At 42.0% G+C, this 23,008-nt stretch overlaps 1 protein-coding gene across 1 annotated transcript; it reads right to left on the reverse strand.

Annotated features, from left to right (window-relative positions):
* Nucleotides 1-3,183: 3,183 nt before the first annotated feature.
* LOC129703154 (NACHT, LRR and PYD domains-containing protein 3-like) lies at nucleotides 3,184-20,764 on the reverse strand. The gene is made up of 10 exons (XM_055645321.1): nucleotides 20,705-20,764; nucleotides 17,104-18,908; nucleotides 15,489-15,575; nucleotides 14,706-14,792; nucleotides 13,580-13,750; nucleotides 13,322-13,492; nucleotides 12,306-12,476; nucleotides 6,577-6,747; nucleotides 5,921-6,090; nucleotides 3,184-4,574 (listed from the first exon to the last, which is right to left on the reverse strand). Exons 1-10 carry the CDS (start codon nucleotides 20,762-20,764, stop codon nucleotides 4,564-4,566), a joined length of 2,904 nt encoding a protein of 967 aa, XP_055501296.1. The 3' UTR covers nucleotides 3,184-4,563.
* Nucleotides 20,765-23,008: the final 2,244 nt, after the last annotated feature.

Here is a 23,008-nt window from a genome sequence, read left to right on the forward strand (position 1 = left end):
GTTTTCTGCAGTAAATTAAATGAATGGACCATGAACAGCAGGGAACATGGACTATGCAAATCTATCTTTCCCATGTGACATACCATAGCCAGTAATAGTTTTCCTGCTTTCCAGTCTCATTGCAATTTTTAGAAGTACTCAACAACTGACCACATTCTATACAAGAAATCCAAATGCATATTATATAATGCTCCCGACTTTTCCAAGTGTACAGCAAACCCTTGCAAATACCAGACCACTTTATATAGCGGATTTTGTTTATAATGGACCAATGCACCCATTGCAATGCCCTTACACTTCCACCAGTTATCCAATGCGCTGGTACCACGTGGCATGCTTCCGGTTGCAGGAATGGAGAGAACAAGTCGACCAGCATGGTGGCATGAGTACCGGGTCCATCCCTGGAGTACTGTGTGTCAGGCCGGGAGCACTGTGGCTCCCTGGCCTGTGAATTCCCACTTGTTTACCCCTACCCCACCCTCACTGCTGAGTTTCTTTCTTCCCAGCCTAAGGTTAAACTTTATCCCTCTCACTCGGTCGTAGCGGACAATATATAATAATGATTGGAGTGTTGGAGGAGCATCTTTGTGAAGATATTCCTGGTGGCAATTAGCAGGGAGAAACTAATACTCTTAGGACAGCTGGACATTTTTTTTAATGCTAATATGGTTACAGCATCTGTGAATCCTACTCTTCTCAGATATGGACATTGAGATAGTGAATTTGTGACAGAAGCACTTTACCTCCGAGTGTTTGGATTTTAGTGGGAATTTCATCTTATTTCAAGACCATGTTAATTTTTAATTAAGATGGTATTTTTTACAATTTCTTGCCAATTTGGCATCATGGCTGATTGAAAAGGGCTGCTGCGGGATGATGTCCAGTCCGCCCACATCAATACAAGGTAACATTAGATAAAGCCTTTGATATGTTCCTTCCAATAGGCATTAACAATATATTTGTCCTTGATGAGTTCACCCAGTCTCGGCCCTTCGTGTGAGGGACTTTGGGTATTTGGACTATAGATAATTTTTATTGTGCTGTAGAATCTACACGTTACAATTGGCAAAGAATTCCAACGCATCCTGCGTGCTCTCCATCCAGCTCTTTAGCTCACAAGTTTTCTTCTGGTCCCGTCTTAAGGTATCTGGGGAGCTGTTTATTTCCCTTGAATAGATGTAGAATATTCCAACCTAGGAAGACTTTACATTAATGGTTGATTAGCCCCGCAAAATCCATGTCATAGCAACATAGACATAGAAATTAGGTGCAGAAGTGGGCCATTTGGCCCTCCGTGCCCGCACCGCCATTCAATATGATCATGACTGATAATCCAAAATTAGTACCCGGTCCTGTTTGGCCTCCACTGCCTTCTGTGGCAGAGAATTCCACAGACTCACAATCTGGGTGAAAAGGATTTTCCTCATCTCTGTCCTAAATGACCTACCCCTTATTCTTAAACTGTGACCCCGGGTTTTGAACCCCTCCAACATTGGGAAATGTTTTCCCTCAACTAGCCTGTCCAATCCCTTAAAAACTTTATATGTCTCCCTTCTCATCCTTCTAAATTCCAGTGAATATAGAAACATAGAAAATGGGTGCAGGAGTAGGCCATTCGACCCTTCGAGCCAGCGCCGCCATTCAATATGATCTGAACTCTTTAGATTCTGGAGTAGTTCCTGAGGATTGGAGGGTAGCCAATGTAACCCCACTTTTTAAAAAGGGAGGGAGAGAGAAAATGGGGAATTACAGACCAGTTAGCCTAACATCGGTAGTGGGGAAACTGCTAGAGTCAGTTATTAAAGATGGGATAGCAGCACATTTGGAAAGTGGTGAAATCATTGGATAAAGTCAACATGGATTTATGAAAGGTAAATCATGTCTGATGAGTCTTATAGAATTTTTCGGGGATGTTAACGTAGAGTGGATAAGGGAGAACCAGTGGATGTGTTATATCTGGACTTTCAGAAGTGTTTCGACAAGGTCCCACATAAGAGATTAGTATACAAGCTTAAAGCACATGGTATTGGGGTTCAGTATTGATGTGGATAGAGAACTGGCTTGCAGACAGGAAGCAAAGAGTAGGAGTAAACGGGTCCTTTTCACAATGGCAGGCAGTGACTAGTGGGGTACCGCATGGCTCAGTGCTGGGACCCCAGCTATTTACAATATATATTAATGATTTGGACGAGGGAATTGAATGCAACATCTCCAAGTTTGCGGATGACACGAAGCTGGGGGGCAGTGTTAGCTGTGAGGAGCATGCTAGGAGGCTGCAAGGTGACTTGGATAGCCTGGGTGAGTGGGAAAATGCATGGCAGATGCAGTATAATGTGGATAAATGTGAAGTTATCCACTTTGGTGGCAAAAACAGGAAAGTAGACTGTTATCTGAATGGTGGCCGATTAGGAAAAGGAGAGATGCAACAAGACCTGGGTGTCATAGTACACCAGTCATTGAAAGTAGGCATGCAGGTGCAGCAGGCAGTGAAGAAAGCGAATGGTATGTTAGCATTAATAGCAAAAGGATTTGTGTATAGGAGCAGGGAGGTTCTACTGCAGTTGTACAGGGTCCACACCTGGAGTATTGCGTACAGTTTTGGTCTCCTAATCTGAGGAAAGACATTCTTGCCATAGAGGGAGTGCAGAGAAGGTTCACCAGACTGATTGCTGGGATGTCAGGACTTTCATATGAAGACTGGATAGACTCGGCTTGTACTCGCTAGAATTTAGAATATTGAGGGGGGGATCTTATAGAAACTTACAAAATTCTTAAGGGGTTGGACAGGCTAGATGCAGGAATATTGTTTCCGATGTTGGGGAAGTCCAGAACAAGGGGTCACAGTTTAACGATAACGGGGAAATCTTTTAGGACCGGGATGAGAAAAACATTTTTCACACAGAGAGGGGTGAATCTCTGGAATTCTCTGCCGCAGAAGGTAGTTGAGACCAGTTCATTGGCTATATTTAAGAGGGAGTTAGATGTGGCCCTTGTGGCTAAAGGGATCAGGGGGTATGGAGAGAAGGCAGGTACAGGATACTGAGTTGGATGATCAGCCATGATCATATTGAATGGCGGTGGAGGCTCGAAGGGCCGAATGGCCTACTCCTGCACCTATTTTCCATGTTTCTATAAAAGCCTATAGAAAAGTAAGATGACAAAAAACAATATTATTCACATTATAACTTTACACACAATGAACAATTAATAAACAGATATAACACCAGTGTATTGTATAAATGTACTAATACAATAAATATGTAAGCATGGAATACATTTGTAGATTAATGTCACAATATATTCTATGGACAACGAGAATTCAATTTACAGAATAAATTTCATAGTCACTGGAAGTTTCCAATCAAAATATAAAATCCACATTTCCCCAACATAATTCACATTATAACTTTACACACAGAACAATTAATATACAGATATAACACCAGTGCACTATGTAAATGTACTAATACAATTTATTGGTATGCATGGAATACATTTAGAAACATAGAAAATAGGACCAGGAGCAGGCCATTCGGCCCTTCAAGCCAGCACCGCCATTCAATATGATCATGGCTGATCATCCAAAATCAGTACCCCGCTCCGGCTTTTCCCCCCATATCCCATGAATCCCTTCGCCCTACGAGCTAAATCTAACTCTCTCTTCAAAACATCTGGTGAATTGGCCTCCGCTACCCCTTATTCTTAACCTGGTTCAGGACTCCCCCAACATCGGGAACATTTTTTCTGCCCTGTCCAATCCTCTCAGAATTTTATATGTTTCTATAATATCCGCTCTCATCCATCTAAATTCCAGAAAATACAAGCCCAGTTGACCCATTCTTTCATCATACGTCAGTCCTGCCACGTGGAAATTAACCTGGTGATCCTATGATGCACTCCCTCAATAGCAAGAATGTCCTTCCTCACATTAGGAGATCAAAACTGCACAATACTCCAGATGTGGTCTCACCTGGGCCCTGTACAACTGCAGGACCTCCTTGTTCCTATAGTCAAATCTTCTTGTTATGAAGGTCAACATGCCATTAGCTTCGCTGCTTGCTGTACCTACATGCTTACTTTCAGTGACTGATGTACAAGGACATCCAGGTCTTGTAGCACCTCCCCTTCTCCTAATCTTACACCATTCAGATAATAATCTGCCTTCCTGTTCTTGCCACCAATGGGCATAACCTCACATTTATGTTAATGTCACAATATATTCTTCTGTGGACAACCAAATTTCAAATTATAGTGTCAATTTCATAGTCAGTATGTTTCCATTTATAATATAAACTACACACACCATCCATTCAAATATAGAGTACTTCCTGTAATGTTGCTCTGTATTTATATGTTATACATTATTATTTACAACATTGAATCCCTTGCACAATAATCAAAGCTACAGTATATAGATTTTCTATTTTCTTGCAAAGTATTTATTCTTATCTGCATTTTTATATTCAGCATTATAAAGATTGCCCATGTTCTCATACTGTAGAGGATATATGGAGTATATTCATTATCTTCCAGTGGATACAGTTGATGCACACAACAAATCAATCAGAATGAAGCTAGAAAATAAAAGGATGAATTTATATTTATACAATGCATTTTGCAATCTTGAGTTACTGTTATTGTAGTAGATTGTGCCACTATCAAAACCACCCCTTATCACTTGCCACTGTTGACCTAGCTGAACTTGGATCTCGTCTGCCGGATCTGAGAAATTGCTCATGGTGCAATGCAGCATTTCTCAATCTTATTCCATGGAGTGCATAGAAGAAATATATTTAGAGGTATAGTTAGTTAGTCACCATCAGAAATCAAATGAAAGGAGAATGCAGCAGCTCTGGGAATCTACAATCTCACAATGAGAGGAGCTATAGATACATCCACTACAAAAGAGTCCACAACAATCTTCCCTGAGCAAGTTAGTCTTTGTGAATTTAGCAGTTGAAATGACCCTTAAGCTAGGATTGTGCATCCTGTTTTTAATTCCTGGGTTTGAACACGTTTATAATGATTTCAGTCAACCTTATTTTGTGCTGGAAGGAAAACTCTGCTCGTAGACAGTATAATACCCACTCTTATTGATAATGAATGATGCAGCTATATTATCAGATTGTGAATAAAACAATTATTTGCCTGGTTTGAGAAATAAACAAAAATGCAAAATGAAACAACGAATCTGGCATACATGATAGTTATAAGACCACTAGATCTATCTTATACCTTTTCTGTTTTTAAACATATTATTACCATTGCTGTGCAGCGTAATCACTGCTGTGCACCACAATTCCTTCAGAGGGTGTATTTTAGTCTAATTTAGTTTACTTTATTATTGCCATGTGTACCAAGGCACAGTGAAAAACTTTTGTTTATGTGCTATCCAATTAAAGAAAAGGCTATACATGATTACAGTTTGCAGATAAATGATAACGGGTACAATATTTAGTGCAAGATAAAATCCAATTAAATCTAGTTCTGATCTCCATATAGATGTTATTGAGTATGTGATATAATTTGAGGGTGTTATTAAGACAGCATAGTGAGTATCTCAAACCATGGCATCCAATCAGGACATGGTGCAGTGAATGTCCAAGATTCTACATCACAACATGAGTAGGTAATATGGAACCTGATACCCAGAAATGGACATGGGGCAATGAGCATTTCAGATATTGGTGGCTGGAGCAGTGCTTGGGATTGGGAATCTCTTCGATCTTGATAGTTACAGCAAGTGTTAGGTCATGAGTTTAAAATCTTGGTTCCCAGAACAGGACAAAGGCTGTGTCTCAGATCCTGGTTCACAGAGCAGTGTCTAACATTCTGATATGTAGAGTAGAATAAGAGCTAAAGCAACAGGTTCCATTACAACAGATCAGGCAGAAGAAAATGATAAAACTGTAAAATTTACCTGTTTTCCACTCTATCTTACAATTGGATTGTTGTGCAAAGTGCTGCAAGTTACTGGCAGAATTTCCCAGGTTGTTGCATTGGAGGTTCAGCTGTCTTAGTGTTTGTGTCACTCTCAAGGCAGAAAGAATATCCTCACAACAAGCAGCAGTCAGACCATTGCCCTTTAAACTGAACGAAACAAACAGACACAACACAGTGGTACCATGTTCAGAGAAAACACTCAACCCCACCTCAACTCAGACAAACTCAGTAATGCAGAAGCTCCAAATATTTAAGTACTATTAAGTGGAATGATTCCTTACCTATTTCTTCCAATCTGCAAGGCCAACAAATACATAATTATTCATGACCTTTTGTGCATCCACTCAAACAGATATCTGAACCAAGTGAGGTGGAATCCACTGCACATTCACAATGATACTGTACCACCTTCCCTTTGCCCCCAAATGTCGATTCTGTTCTTGTAATTTTTGCTTGACTGCAAACAATATATCACGGCCCCTTCTGCTTTGTGTCTGAATAATCCCCAGGTTCATGAGAGGTAACTATCCGTCTCAGGTTCCTTAACATAATAGCATGTCAGTTTGCATCATTATAGATTATCAATTTAAACAAGTTCAATAGAAGGATAATTAAAACTGAAATCAATCTTACCTTACTACCTGTATAGCACAATGATTATCCTTCAGGGCTGCAACAAGTGACTTCACTCCTGAATCTCGTAGGTTGTTGCTAGCTAAGTTGAGCTCAGTCAGTGTAGAGCTAGCTATGAGGGCACTTGCAAGATCTGGGCAGCAAGCATTTGTCAGGTTGTTTCGATACAGACTGCAAGAAACAAAGAAATAATCTCACCAATTGTGTTAAATCTGCACATATGAAAAAATCCTTCCTTTAATAGTAGTGTGGGTGCACCTGGAAAACAGCTAAACAGAATGAAAGAATTAATATTAAAATATGAAATATATTTACACTTCAACTTCACACATATCCAATGTAGTTTTTGTAAGTGTTGTTATTGTAGTTTTATACGTCCTGGAAATTTCTAACTATAAGAATACAAACAGCAAAACTGAATTACGTTAAATCAAGTTAATATGCGGTGCTGATTGATGCTCAAGGCTAGGTGACCGGAAGATTTATCATTCTTTAAATAATGACATGAGATCTTTTACATCCACCATAATAGACAAAGAGGCTTGAACGCACTCTAGTGCTTCTTTAAAAGGCAGCACACCCAGCAGAACAGTGCCAGTTTAAAAAATCCACCTACATTATCAGTTTACTTCCAAACTTCTAAAGCAAAAGTAAGAATGCTCTAAACCAACATCAAAAATCCAACACTTTGATGGTCAGCAAAAATGCTGACCATCAAAGAGGTGATTCAGGTGGGCAAATTTTTAATTAGTCCACATTACTTGAATATTTTAAATGCGTCTATTATTTCCATGATTTCTCTGGGAATCTGCATATTTAAAACATTCTAACATAATCGGCAGATTTATTTAATACTAGACCAAGTGCGGACCCGTTGGGTCCCGTTCCCCCAATGCAATATTTCACCAAACCGCGCATGAGCAGTCTGACGTGTTCCCGTTGTGACCCGTGTCACGGCAATCCTCCCCCAACTGTGCAGGTGCGGCCGGCAAGTGGGAGCACGACTGTGACCTTTTTACCATCCTCTGATTCATCCCCTCAACCCCTCTCTTCTCTCCGCCCTCTTCCTCCCCTCCTCCATTCCCCCTCATTCCCAGCACTCCCTCCCCCCAATTCACCCTTCTTCTTCTTTCACCTCTCCTCCTCCCCTCTTCCACTCCCTCCCACTCCCTTCCCCTACCCTCATTAACTTCCTCCCTATCTCCCTCCATAACCCCTCTCCCCTCCCTACCACCCTCCTCTCCCTCTATCCCCCTCCTCCCCCACTCCTCACCTCCCCTCTATCCCTCCCACACTCTCCCTCCTCACTTCCCACACTGCCCTCCTCTCCCTCTATCCCCCCACTCCCTACCTCCCCCCCCCACCCCCCTCCTCTCCCTCACCCCCCTCCTCTCCCTCAATCCTCCCACTCTCTCTCCTCACCTCCCCAGGATCTCGATGTAAACCACCACCGGCCCTGTTTTCTCCACAAAATCGGCGATGAATTCGTACTTGAGGCAGGGGCTGTAGGGAGGGACAGACCAAGTGGCCTGGAGCCGAGGGGAGCGGGAGGCCGAGGTTGCGGCCTAGTCCTTACCCCGGGTCCAGTGGCTCGCCCTCCCAGAGGGCCCAGAGCAGCAACACCGCCGCTCCCAGATCTAGCCTAGCCTCAGTGCCGCAGTCATTTCAAATCCTGTACTTGAGGTGGGGGCTTGTGGGAGGGGGAGGGAGAGGGAGGGGGGGGGGGGGGGGGGGCGGGCCGAGTGGCCTGGAGCTGGGGAGGGGGAGGGAGAGGGAGGGGGGGGGGGGGGGGGCGGGCCGAGTGGCCTGGAGCTGGGGAGGGGGAGGGAGAGTGAGAGACCGAGGTTGCAGCCCAGTCCTTTCCCCAGGTCCCACTCCTCTCCCTCCCCGCGGGCCCGGAGCAGCAGCGTTACAGCCCCCAGACCTTGCCCCAGCCTCAGCGACGCAGTCATTTCAAATCCCGCACAAGCGGGAAAACTTTCAGTTATTTTTAAATCCGGACAAGTAGATACCCTCAGTCACTCCCTCCCTCCCTCCATAACCACCCCCCTCTCCCTACCCCCCTCCTCTACATCTATCCCCTGCTACCCTACTCCTCATCCCCCCCCCCCCCACCCCATCCCTCAATGAAAATCGGATTTTTTTAAAAGATGGAATTCTCAATGAAAATCACGTTTTTTTCTTTAAATAAATAAAACAAATTGTTATTGAAAATCGTGATTTTTTTATGTTAATGAGATTCAGGATCCCATTGTGATGTCATTAAGAATGAAACAGGAAGAATTGATTAAAACTGATTTTTAGGTGGTAAATTGCGATTTTTTATGTAAATGAAATTCGGGATCGCATTATGACACCATAGTGACGCAGCTGATGGGCAGGGCAAGTGGAAAAATGTTGAAAAGTGTTTTTTGTAAAGTTTAAAACGTCAATAACTTGTAAAATATAACATCAATCCAAACAAAACTTGTCTCTTTTACATCCCAGGACCTTGGCGAGTAAGGTGAGCCAAAAATTGTAGCGCTGTTGTGTACTGTTTTGGCGGAGTTTTAAAACGTCATGCACTCACACATATACAAACAAACAGGGAGTTTTAGTCATCTACTAGACCAAGTGGGACCCGTTGGGCCCCGTTCACCCAAAGCAATAATCCACCACTCACCCAATCCCCCAACGCAATTTGTTTCCACCACTCACCCGTTCTCCCAACGTAAACCATTCCCCCAACGCAATATTCCACCACTCACCCATAGCCCCGACAAGAGGACTGGTCCCCCAACGAAACCCGTTCCCCAATGTAAGATTTCATCACACCCCTGCCTCTCCCACCACTTCCAATTCCATTTCCCCTGGCCCCTCCCCATCCTGTTCAATCATTTGCTGCCGGGACTATGACTAGGTGTTCTATAATGGCAACATTGTTGCAAATGTCGGGTGGAGGACTGTGAGATCCCATTGTGACGTCATAGCTGCAACTGCCAGCACTGAAGTGTCCAAGTGATTACCAAAGTGGATTTAGTAAACTTAAAAATGTGATAACTTGTGAAATATAACATCAATCTGAATGAAACTTGATACAAACAACCACAGGTCAATGGTGAGTAAGGTGGTGTTTTCGCACTATTGTGTACCATTTTGGCTTAGTTCCTTGAGATCGCACACACGCAGACAGAAGTCCAAACAAAATGAGGCTTTTAGTAATATACTAGACCAAGTGCAGGCATCACACTCAAATTAACCACCCCCCAAACTCACAGGTGGGGGGGGGGGGGGGGGGGGGTGAGAGAGGGGAGGGAGGGGAGAGGAGGAGGAGGAAACGGGACAGATTTGGGAGGGAAAGGAGAGCGGGGTAGGGGGTGAGAGAAGAGGGGGATGGGGAGAGAGATGTGAGGGAGGGGGGGAGAGGGGTGGGGGAGAGAGGGGAAAGAGTGGGGAGGGGGAAGGGGGGGAAGGGGGAGACGTGGAAGAGTGGGGAGGGAGGAGGAGAGGGATAGGGGGAGTGATGGAAGAGGGACAGAGGGGTAGGAGGAAGGGGGCGGGTAGAGAGAGGGAAGGGGCGGGGTAAAGAGGGAAAGGGGGTGGGGGAGAGAGGGATGGGTGGGAGAGAGAGAGGGGTGAGGAGAGGGAAACATAGAAATTAAGTGCAGTAGTAGGCCATTCGGCCCTTCGAGCCTGCACCACCATTCAATATAATCATGGCTGATCATCCAACTCAGTATCCTGTACCTGCCTTCTCTCCATACCCGCTGATCCCTAATAATAGCCAATGAACTGGCCTCAACTACCTTCTGTGGCAGAGAATTCCAGAGATTCAACACTCTCTGTGTGAAAAATGTTTTTCTCATCTCTGTCCTAAAGGATTTCCCCCTTATCATTAAACTGTAACCCCTTGTTCTGGACTTCCCCAACATCTGGAACAATCTTCCTGCATCTAGCCTGTCCAATCCCTTAAGAATTTTGTATGTTTCTATAAGATCTGCCCTCAATCTTCTAAATTCTAGCGAGTACAAGCTGAGTCTATCTAGTCTTTCTTCATATGAAAGTCCTGACATCCCAGGAATTAGTCTGGCGAACCTTCTCTGTACTCCCTCTATGGCAAGAATGTCTTTGAGCGTTGGAACGTTCACCAGATGCTGGGGCTCCTGCAAAGGCATATGTAAATGTTCCATTCCGATTGGACATATGTGAACATTGGGCATTGTGACATGACACGATGGAACGTTCCCCAGGGGCTGGGGCTGGGGCTGATTCTATGGGTGAGATGCCAGTTTTTTTTTAAATATTGGGAGGGGGGGGAGAAGGATTTGATTAAAAATGTGTACATAAACACGACAAAATGTAATCAGGAGTTTCTATAAGATCCTCCCTCAATCTTCTAAAATCTAGCGAGTACAAGCCGAGTCTATCCAGTCTTTCTTCATATGAAAGTCCTGACATCCCAGGAATCAGTCTGGTGAACCTTCTCTGTACTCCCTCTATGGCAACAATGCCTTTGAGAATTGGACATTGTGACATCACACGATGGAACGTTCACCAAGTGCTTGTGCTCCTGCAAAGGCATATGTAAATGAATCCATTCCGATTGGACATATGTGAACATTGGGCATTGTGACATCACACAATGGAACGTTCACCATGGGCTGGGGCTCCTGCAAAGGCATATGTAAATGAATCCATTCCGATTGGACATCTGTGAGCATTGGGCATTGTGATTGGACATCTGCGAGCATTGGGCATTGTGACATCACACAATGGAAACAAATCAAAAGGCAGAAAGGCAGCCGGACTGCAGGCACACAGTTTTATATAATAATAGCTATATATATAGATTAAACTGACAAAAGAACAAAATTCAATATAGATCACATTTATCTAGACAAATAAAATTTGTTTTATCCTTTAAAACACCAATAAAATTGCAAATCCCCAAAATAAAATAATTCCTTAAAGAAGCAGACTCACACAGACACAACAGGGAGTAATTGAAACCGTGCTATCTGATAACGGTCATATATCTTTAAGGGCTTGTCTCACTTGGCCGTCATTTACGCGAAAGGCCGGTAGTGACTGACCCGCGATGGTCCTGCGGGTCATCATGCGTCTGCACAGCCGTCTGGAGTGCGTGACGTCATTTAAAGATAGACACAAAATGCTGGAGTAACTCAGTGGGACTGGCAGCATCTCTGGAGAGAAGGAATGGATGATGTTTCGGGTCGAGACTCTTCATCAGTCTGAAGAAGGTCTTGACCCGAAACGTCACGCATTGCTTCTCTCCAGAGATGCTGCTGGTCCCGCTGAGTTACTCCAGCATTTTGTGTCTATCTCCAATCGTCTTGGCCCCGCTCTGTGAGTAGGAGTGGGTGCGGATCCAGATCTGCAACGGCCGTGAGCCCCAGCCCGAGCTCGGCGATCGTTTGCTCGCTTCTGCTGCTGTTGGAGGTGAGAAGTTGTGCCGCGCCAGGGTCTTGGGCCTGTCCCACTTTGACGTCAGTTACGCAACAGGCTGGTGGTGTGCGAAGATTTCGTGGACGAAATCCACACTCCTCCACTTCACTCCACACCACTCCATGAGCCCGCCCCGCGCTACCCAGGCACTACCCACACGCTAGCAGGTCGCGTAAATCGCGCACGAATGACGGCCAAGTGGGACAGGCCCTTAAGAGTTTACCCTCTTGTGTGAAACTTTCAAGTAAACCAATGTGTATAAATTAATGTCAAAATTTACTTACCCCAGAGTTTGTAATTTACAGTTGGGATCTTTCAATGCTTCAGATAGTCGCTGTATGCCTACATCTCCAAGATTGTTGTAACCCAATTCCAAGTGTATTAGTCTCTGGCTTGTTCTGAGGGTGGAGGAGAAATATTCACAGCATTCCTCTGTTAAACCAGTTTGACGTAATCTACAGTAGTCAAAAACAGAGTTTAGCAATTAGTTGCAAGGAAAGAGGGCTGCAAATGATTTAAAGGATAGGGATCGCTGATGAAGAATTTAAATTGCATTTATGATCAAAGATTACCACCAGAGTTGTTTTGTTTTAATAAATTTAAAGGAGCAGAAGGATAAGTATAAGATTGTTTGTAAAATAATTAAAACATTTTTTTTGATGGAATTCATGATTTGTATAGGATGAATCCAAGAGGCCATCTCTTAACTGCTACCCTGCTGAACTCATTTTTTATAATTTGTTGAACATTTCTTAATACATTTGAGGGCATTTTAGGAATTTCACTTTATGTGTCTCTGCCCACAAGGTAAAATTAACGATAAGACCTACATAAATTGTACAGTTTTTACTATATTATCTCACCAACTACTTAGTCAGATACAATGCAGCGAGGATATAGAATGAACCATCCCTTATTTTCTGCCATCAACATTGTCAAGGAGAGCTTTAGGTTAAAAACAGAATAAAGCTCCCCCTATATTTCCAATGATGTGCCCCAGTTCAATTTAAGAAATACCAGTTTTCAGATATTTCCATGATCAACTAGTCAGTTGCTTCTTTGATTATCATCATTCATTTAGCACCAAATATACTAGAAACTATATCAAATATGTTAAAAAACTTTTATTTATCTTTCTATTTTTCTTCTTCTATAAACTCCTTCTGTACCAAATACAAAAACTGGAATGTGTTGGTAGCTGATATCACACTCCATTTGCCTTGCTTGGATGTGGACATCTGCTTGCAATGGAGAAACTTGTTTTTTAGTGGATACCACAAACAGAGATGAGATTACCTACTCTAATTTCTCTAATTTACAGCCGTCATTCTTAATTGCAGTGCACAGTAGTTTAATTCCAAGGTCACCAATTTCATTACATCCAAGGTCCAGGTTTCTCAATGACTGGTTAGTTTTCAGAGCAAGGGCCAGTTCCTCACAGCAGCAGTATGTAAAATCATTGTCCCACAACCTGCACAAATCACAAAGACACCTATTAAATACTGGCAAAAATACCCATAAAGAGTACAATTAGATTGGTATTATTAAAACCACCTACCCCAAGGTTTCAGTCTCACAGTCAGTGTCCTTCAATGCAACAGAAAGCTTCTTCACTCCTGCATCTTTCAGTCGGTTGTATTTCAGATCCAACTTTTTCAGAATCCGATTTGTCCTTACAATTGAAATCAAGTCTTCACCGCACTGTTCTGTGAGATCATTTCTACCTAGACTGTGGGTGATACAGACTTTATTGAGGTATCATTCTTGATCCAAAGTCAGAATCCAATTTTTCACAACAGCCACACATATAACAATAACAAAACCATTAAAAATGTCCCAGAACCTATTGACAGTTTATCTAATTATTTGCATCAGTTTATTATTGTCGCATACACCAAGATATTGTGCAGAATTTTGTAAAAATTTTGCATAGAATCATTGAATAATATAGCATGGAAAAAGGCCACAATCCATCAAATCTGCATTAACATTGAAAGTTTGTTTTGATGAGAGGGTTTTCATTTTGTAGCCATTATGATAAGATGTGATTGTGATAGGGCGTGCAATCAAGTTCCTCTACTCACAATTGAGAAATAATATAGGTCTGATCCAGAGCAAAGACTTATCTAAACTGCCTCATCAAGAAATTCCAAGTCCGACGCAGAATGGAACATAGAGCAAAGGTCCATAAGGATATTTTAACAAACATGAAAAAACAACCAAGAATTACTGCAGTTTCTTTATATTGTGACTTTTCCCAAAATGCTTTACAGAATCACGATCAAAACAAAATTTGCCATTAAACTACATAAAGAGATGATAGGTCCATAGGTTTCACCAGATAGATAGTATTTTAAAAGAAGCAGCGAGAGGGCTGGAGATTTATAGGGGGAATCCAGAAGGATTGGGCCCCGGTTGATGGACACAAATGCAGGTAGTAGAATGATTGGAAACGATTGAGACCAAGAAATAGAAAAATTCAGGAACTGCTTCTGGGATAGAGAACAATACAGAAAAAAGGCAGGACAAGATACATTTGAGAACAAGCATTAAAATGAGCACAAAGTTGTTACGTATGAAATATAAAAGATTTGACAGTTGAGTGGGAGGTGAATAAGGAGGAAAGTTTTCTTGAATGATCTGCGGTAATCAAAAGGATTTGAGAAGCAACTTGGTTTTCTTACATTAATGTTTCTAGCCTGCAGCTTGGACTCATCAGTGCAGCAGCCAACGTTTTCAGGCCCAAATCTCCCAGTGTGTTATTCATCAAGCTGGAATGTAATTAAAAACACATTTACAATTTAGCCATAAAACAAGAGCATGCACACCTGGATTCATTCCTTGGTCTTTGGCAATCGGTCATATATTGCAAAAAAAACATTTGGCCCACTGTTTCCAGAATGAACAAGCTTCCATCTACCCAAATCCTACACAAATCTCTGGAAAACTGGAGATTGAGTGGAGACCTGATATAAGTATATACAATTATGAGGCATAGTTAGTGCAGAAAGTCAGAACTTTTTTTCTCCATGGGGAAAAAGTTAAAGACCAGAGAGCATAGCTTTTAAGGTGAGAGGGGTAAAGTTTCATGCAGTTGTGATGGGCAAGTTTTGTTACACAGAAGGTGGCGAGTGCCATGAATGCGCTGCTGGAGGGTGTTGGTGGAGGCAGATACAATAGTTCAGTTGACGAAGCTTTTAAAGAGGCACATGGGTGTTCAGGCTTTGGAGGGATCTGGATCATATGCAAGCAAATGAGATTAGATTATTTTGGCATAATGTTCACCTGAGACATTGCTGGCTGAAGGGCCTGTTCCTGTGCTGTACTTTTCTATGTTCTACATTCTATGTTCTAACCAACTGCGATTGAGGTAAAAGACATATGATTATGCTACATCTGACACCTGGTTCTTATATGATGTTAAACAAATAGTTAATCAAGGGTTTTAATGTCAAATTACAGCTTACCATAACTCCTTGGTTTGATTTTTAGTAGAGAGCAGGAGTGCACTGATGGAGCTAATCATTTCTTCATCCACAATAGTGCCTGTTAACCTAGAGTTCAATGGTTACATGGATGAAATAACCTTTAGAAAAAAGCAGAAAAGAAAAGTGCACTGGTACTTATTCTTTCTCTCTTTCATCTGATATTGCTCATGAATAGTTTGAGGTCTGGACCAATGGTCTGATGTTAAAGCATTGGTCCATTTAACTTGCACCCCCTTATTTCCCAAGTACCTGTTGTGGGAAAATGGTGCAAGTAATAATTCCTTAGTTCAGTGTGTGATTCAATGTGCCACCCCACTTTGAAGTATGAAGCACAATGTCCGTTCCAGTGTTCTACTCAGCACCAGATTATGAGAGATATCATCTGATCCAGTTTACCAATGACGCAAAATTGAAAGGACAATATCTGATCTATTGTGCAAATTAGTGCCACAATTTGAAAGGGCAGGGTGTAATGTCTAGCTTCTGAATATAGAGTAACAAGTGTATTAATCTACTGTCCTAACAAATGCAGTAAAATAAAAAGACAATTAGTTGGCAAAGGAGTTTAGTGTTTAGAGATAAATCATGGAAACAAGGCCTTTGGCCTATTGAACCCACACTGACCACCAATCACCTGCACACTAGTTCCATCTACACACTATGAATAATTTACAGAAACCAATTAACCTACAAACCTGCATGTTTTTGGAATGTGGGACGAAACTGGATCGCCTGGAGTAAATCCACATGGTCACAGAGAGATCATGCAAACTCAGCACAGCCAGCACCCATAGTCAGGATCAAATCCAGGTCTCTGGTGCTTTGAGGCAGCATCTCCACCACTTTGAGGGCACATCTTTACCAATTGTGCCCTCAAAGTTGTGCCAATGCTGAGTCGCCACAATACCCTGATACTTTGAGAAACTGAACAGGTTTGGTGCACATCATTGTTATGTAGCAGGTAACAAAGGAAAGCATAAATCCAGAAAATATTTCAAAATCCTCCTGCAGTTGAAGTACCTGTCAAACTGCTCACTTGATCAGATTAAATAGAAACATAGAAAATAGGTGCAGGAGAAGGCCATTCGGCCCTTCGAGCCTGCACCGCCATTCAATATGATCATGGCTGATCATCCAACTCAGTATCCTGTACCTGCCTTCTCTCCATACCCCCTGATCCCTTTAGCCACAAGGGCCACATCTAACTCCCTCTTAAATATAGTCAATGAACTGGCCTCAACTACCTTCTGTGGCAGAGAGTTCCAGAGACTCACCACTCTCTGTGTGAAAAATGTTTTTCTCATCTCGGTCCTAAAGGATTTCCCCTTTATCCTTAAACTGTGACCCCTTGTTCTGGACTTCCCCAACATCGGGAACAATCTTCCTGCATCTAGCCTGTCCAACCCCTTAATTCTTACATAAACATTTCAATAGTGTTTCATTGGACAATAAGTTTACATACTCAGTATCCTTATTCTAAGTATCTAAATTTTAAATCATTGTGAATGTTCGCTTTTCTAAGTTTGCATCTAAAATAACATTTATAATCCATATGTTACAAAAAATGTTATTAATTTTGAATAAAAATACTTACATAATTTTTTCATAATATTTAATAACTGGTGAAAGTCTTTTCAAGCCATTCGGCGTTGTTCTACATATAGATAAATCAAATTCTTCCTTGTTCATATCAGATGTTTTCAGAACGAAAGCCAACGCTGAATAATCAGCAAGTGACATTTTTCGGGAGGACAGCACTCCATGCTGGAGAGACCTGATGATCTCGCTCATGAGTGATTTGTCATTCAGCTCATTCAGGCAGTGAAATAAGTTGATACACCTTTCTGGATGGATGTCCTGATGCAGCAGGTCCTTTATGTAGTTACTGGTATGCCGTAAGTCATCCTCCCAGTCCTGTATGTTGATGAGGAGACCTTGTAGACACGTCTGAATCCTTTTTTTCCCCAACCCACAGAGAAATTGTAGAAAGAGATCCAAGTGGCCAGTGTGACTTTGAATTGCCTCATTGCAGGCAATTTTACAAACCTGAAAAAAGGTGGGCTTTTGAAAGATTTGCCAAACACGGCTCAGCATGTTGCATGACATCAAGTTGCGCTTCTCATTGTGATAAGATACAAAAATATAGAGGGCGGCAAAATATTCTTGGACTGTAGTGTGAACGAACGAATAGACACGCTTGTGGGAAAGAGGAGTGTATTCAATATAATATTCTCTGCAGAATCCACTAAAGATGGATGAAATATCAACATTGAAGAATTTTAAATCTTCCTCACAAAAGACAAAGGTTTGAGACTTTAGAAATTGAAATGCAAGCCTGCCCAGATTTAATAGTGCCATCTGATCAGACTGAAACAACTGAAAGGTTTTCCCAACCTTTTCCTTTCCATGACCACGATGTTGATGGTGATATGTTAGTATGACAATTAACAAATTGGTATAAACCTCAGTTACTGTATCACCACTAAATTCTTCAGCACAGCGTGACTTGAAAGCATGTTCCAGAACAGTGGCCATGATCCAGCAGAAAGCAGGCACGTGGCACATCATCCAAAGACTGGGTTTCTTCCTCACCAGTTTTATAATTTTTTCTGTCAGTTGCCTGTCCTGACATTTCCTCGAGAAATATATTTTCTTTCCTTCATCTTGGAATCCCTGTATTTCTGTCACTTTATCGACGTAAGAGGATGGGATTTGGTTCATTGTCAATGGGCGTGTTGTTATCCAAATGGATGCTGAAAGGAGGAGGTTGCCTTTAATGAGATTTGTCAAAAGTGACTGGAGAGGTAGAAGCTTTGCTATATCAGAACACGCTGGGGTGTTTTCAAACTCCAAGGAAAAGCGACTTTCATCAAGTCCATCAAAAATAAACAGACAGCGGACAGAATCTTCCAGAAAAGTCGTGCTCAGTTGCTTCATGTGTGGGTAATGTTGTTGCACAAGCTGCACCAAGCTTAACCTTTCCTCAGACATTAGATTGAGTTCACAAAATTGAAAGGCAAACACAAAATCAAACTCCTGGTGTGCTTTCATCAATGCCCAATCAAGGAGGAACTTTTTTATATAAATAGTCTTCCCAATGCCTGCAATCCCTTTGGTTATAACAACTCTCAGTTGCCGTTGCCTTTCGAGGGGTCTGAAAATATCATGGCATTTCATAGAGTTAAAATATTCAATTTTTGTTATTTCATGCTCCTTATAAAGCTTGCTATATTCATTATCGGTGATCCAAAGCTCAGTAAATCTCTCAAGAAGGTAAATGCGCTCCCCTGCAACAGATGTGTAATCAGTGATGTACTCAAATTTTTCTGTTAAGAACTTTTTATGATGGATTTTAATTTGTTCATATGGTTCTTCTACAAGTAAAACAGAGAGAAGATGTTACATTTGGATTATGTTACTAGCAGACAATACTTATGTTTATCTTAAAAATAAAATTATACAGAATAAAATTGGCTTGACACATGGCAGGTTATGTAGATAGATAGATAGATAGATAGATAGATAGATAGATAGATAGATAGGATAGATAGATAGATAGATAGATAGATAGATAGCCTTTTATTGTCATTCAGACCGAAGTCTGAACAAAATTGCAGCAGTCATACATATAATACCATACAATAAACCATACAATAAAACAACAATAAACACATATTAACATCCACCACAGTGAGTCCACCCAGCATCTCGTCACTGTGATGGAGGCAAAAGTCTTAGGTCTCTTCCCTCCTCTTCTCCCTCTGCGCTGGGGCGATACCCCACCGGGCGATGTTAAGAACAGTCCCGCGGCTCAAACACCGCGGCCTGGGATGGTTGAAGCTGCCGCCCACCAGTCCTGCAGAAGCAGCTGCTGGCCCGCGGCCGAACCCCGGACTCAGGCCACCACCGCCAGAACACCGTCCCAGCCACCCTCACGTGAGTACTGCGCCGTCTTCAGCCTCGGGCTGGGCCGCCCCGACTTGGGCGCCGAACCTTCCCCGGACCGGGCCGCCCCGACATGGGCGTCGCTTCTCCCCCGGACCGGGCCACCCCGACTTGGGCATCGCTTCTTCCCCTGGGCTGGGCGCCGAAACCTCCCTCGGGCTGCCAGCGCCGCACCTTCCCGAGCTCGGCCGCTCCGATGGGAGCCTCGTTCCACCCTCGGGCTGGCCGTCCTCACGGGAGCGTCCCAGCCTCTTTCAGCCCTGAGCCGGACCACCCTCACGGGAACGAGCTCAGGGCGAGTCCTGACGGTGCTCTGCCTCCGGAGCCTCGAGGTCGTCAGCTCCATTAGGCCTCAGCACAGACGGAGGCAGAGAAGGGGAATGCGACAAAAAGGTCGTATTCCCCCGTAGGGAGAGACTGCAAACCCCGTTTCAAACCCCCCCCCCCCAAAAAACACGCTAAAACCAAAAAACTAGACTAACCAAACAAAATAAAGTAAGTAAACCACTTAATATTATACATAAAGCAACAGCAGCCTTGAAAGTACTAAGTGCCCTTTTGTGGCCTTCAAACTATCTTCAGAAAAAACCCCTGTAGATGTTGGAAATAAAAAAAGACAAATGCTAGAAATACTCAGCAGGTCTGTCAATATATGTGAAAAGAGAAACACGAATAAACATTTCGCACTGAAGAGCTTTCATCATACTCTATCTGGTTCCCTGATAATACTCTTGAAATACCTGATAATTGCTAACAAATGCTAAAATGGTAGAATGTCTAATGTCATCCCATGTGCGAGACATACAGTCATCAGATTGACTGTCAAAGAATGCACGACGAGATGGAGGATTGTCAAAGAGGCTTTTATTTTTAAGTAAGTCTCTTGAGAAATAGAGGGTGCAAGAAATAAATTAATAAAGAAATTTGGGGGGGCAAAAATCATAGGTGATAGAGCCCTTTCCTGCATTTCAACAATTTCCCACCATTTCAGCTCTCATGCGATGTCCTACTGGATGAAGCAATAAATGAGTTCCCTTAATCCTCACCATCCACTTCACAGCATTCACATGGAACGGATCATCCTTCACAATTTTTGGTATCTTCAATAAGATGCCATCACTAAACGCACCTTCCCTGCCCCTTTCTTTTCAACACTTCCAAGCACCTTTGTCTGTTATTCCATCCTTACCATTCTCCTTCTTACTGTACTTTCCCAAGTAATTACAAGAAAGGCAACACTGTCCTTTTACCTGTATGCTCCCACCATCTGGAGATCCAAACTGTGCCTCCAGGTGAACGTTCACCGACATTCTTTTGTAAATGAGGCCCAATGTAAGCTTGAAGAATAGCACTTTATCTTCCAGATTCAATATCAAATTCTAAAACCAAGTAACACACTTTACCTGTCTGTATCGGAACTGACCAATTTGTATCTATGAAGCAGACTCTGATTTTTTCTCTCCATATTTTCTCAGCTTGACCTACCAGGCATTCCCTAGAGCGCTGCATTTTGCAATTTTAGTCCTTTGTTTGTGCTCTCACTCACTTAAGGCCCTCATTTCACAACTTTTACGTCTTTAGTTCAGTTTATCTAACTATTTCTGTTAACCAATCGAAAGAATGACCTCAATTACATCTTATCCCACACACCCTATCAGGAATTTTCCCTTTGACCTATAAATTCCTTCCCCATCGTCTCTGTTGCTTACAAACCACTCGCTCTTTAAAGTTCAGACAAAGGGCCTTTTATTGTTTCTTTTTCCACAGGTGCTGCTTGATCTGCTGAGGTTTTTCTACATTTTCTCTTTTTATTTCAGATCCAGATTAAAAAAATGGAACAAGAAAGTAATAATGTGTGAATCACTATCCGAGTACTGTTTTAAGTAAATAAGAATCGAATACATGATTTAAAGGTCCGTGTGGAATAAATAGGGCACTCAAGGGACACCTCATAAGAATTGGGAAAAGAAAATATTGTTTTGTTAAAATGGGCTTTACTTGAATCAGGCTAGAAACAATGAACAAGCAAATCAAATAACTAGGCCTGTAAATAAGAATTTAAACTAAATAGGGGAGATGGAGAAGGAAAATATAGTAAAATAGAAAGGGGAAAATGATTGTGCGGAATAGAATGATGAGTAATGATAACCAGAGTAATGATGCCAGGATGGAACAGAATATTAAAATGTAAGATCTCCTCCAATCAGAGTTACATCTGGGAAAAAATACAACTTTTTATCGGAAAACATAGATATTTTTAACAAGATAAGCAAAAAATAGAGATAAATAGATATAATCCAATTGCTGTTACTAGAGTATGGTTGCAAGTGGTCATATTTGGAAAGAAAATATTTGAGAAAGACATTGGTTAAATGAAAAAAAAAGAGCTCGGATATTAAAGAATGGGATGAAGGTAAATTCTTAGTTCAGAAAATGGAGTCAATGTGATTGGAGCCAAGAAATATGAATTGGCAGAAATAGTTAGGAGTTGAAAATAGGGCCATAGGCAGTTGTGGTAATGAAGAGTATGGTATAAACCAGGAAATAAGAAGTGCATGTAGCAAGGGTAACACAATAATCATGTAGCCACTTAATCTATATATAGACTGGGAAAAAATAAATTAGCAGTAAAAATGTTGAGGTATGCACAATGAAAAAGCTTATAGAAACCTTGATCTGGAGCAGGATTAATTGTCACCTGGAGGAAAGTAGATTAATTAAGGCAAAGTAGATTAATTGAGTTGCAAAGATCCGCACAGTGGTGCGGCAGTAGAGTTGCTGCCTTATAGTGCCAGAGACACGGGTTTGATGCTGACTATGGGTGTTGACTGCACAGAGTTGGTATGTTCTCCCTGTGACTATATAGGTTTTCTCTGGGTGCTCTGGTTTCCTCCCACATTCCAAAGACGTACAAGTTTCAAATGTCATTAGAAACGGGAATAGTGCCGTAGGATTGGCGTACTGCGCATGTTGTTCCATTGTTTAAAAAGGGGTCTAAGAGTAAACCTAGCAATTATAGACCTGTTAGTTTGACGTCAGTGGTGGGCAAATTAATGGAAAGGATACTTAGAGATAATATATATAAGCATCTGGATAAACAGGGTCTGATTAGGAACAGTCAACATGGATTTGTGCCTGGAAGGTCATGTTTGACTAATCTTCTTGAATTTTTTGAAGAGGTTACTCGGGAAATTGATGAGGGTAAAGCAGTGGATGTTGTATATATGGACTTCAGTTAGGCCTTTGACAAGGTTCCTCACGGAAGGTTGGTTAAGAAGGTTCAATTGTTGGGTATTAATGGTGGAGTAGCAAGATGGATTCAACAGTGGCTGAATGGGAGATGCCAGAGAGTAATGGTGGATGGTTGTTTGTCAGGTTGGAGGCCAGTGACTAGTGGGGTGCCACAGGGATCTGTGTTGGGTCCACTGTTGTTTGTCATGTACATCAATGATCTGGATGATGGTGTGGTAAATTGGATTAGTAAGTATGCAAATGATACTAAGATAGGTGGGGTTGTGGATAATGAAATAGATTTTCAAAGTCTACAGAGAGAT

This window comes from Leucoraja erinacea, chromosome 14, assembly GCF_028641065.1.
Source record: "Leucoraja erinacea ecotype New England chromosome 14, Leri_hhj_1, whole genome shotgun sequence".
In the NCBI taxonomy this organism is placed as follows: Eukaryota; Metazoa; Chordata; class Chondrichthyes; order Rajiformes; family Rajidae; genus Leucoraja; species Leucoraja erinaceus.

Bases quoted from the DNA above. Each gene is read 5' to 3' on its own strand.
- LOC129703154 (XM_055645321.1), bottom strand. From the start codon at position 20,764: ATGTCGGTGAACGTTCACCTGGAGGCACAGTTTGGATCTCCAGATGGT. The intron at 14,793-15,488 runs GTAAGCTGTAAT...ATTACATTCCAG, and splicing joins AATCAAACCAAGGAGTTATG to CTTGATGAATAACACACTGG. The intron at 6,748-12,305 runs GTAAGTAAATTT...TGTTTCTTGCAG, and splicing joins TGTAAATTACAAACTCTGGG to TCTGTATCGAAACAACCTGA.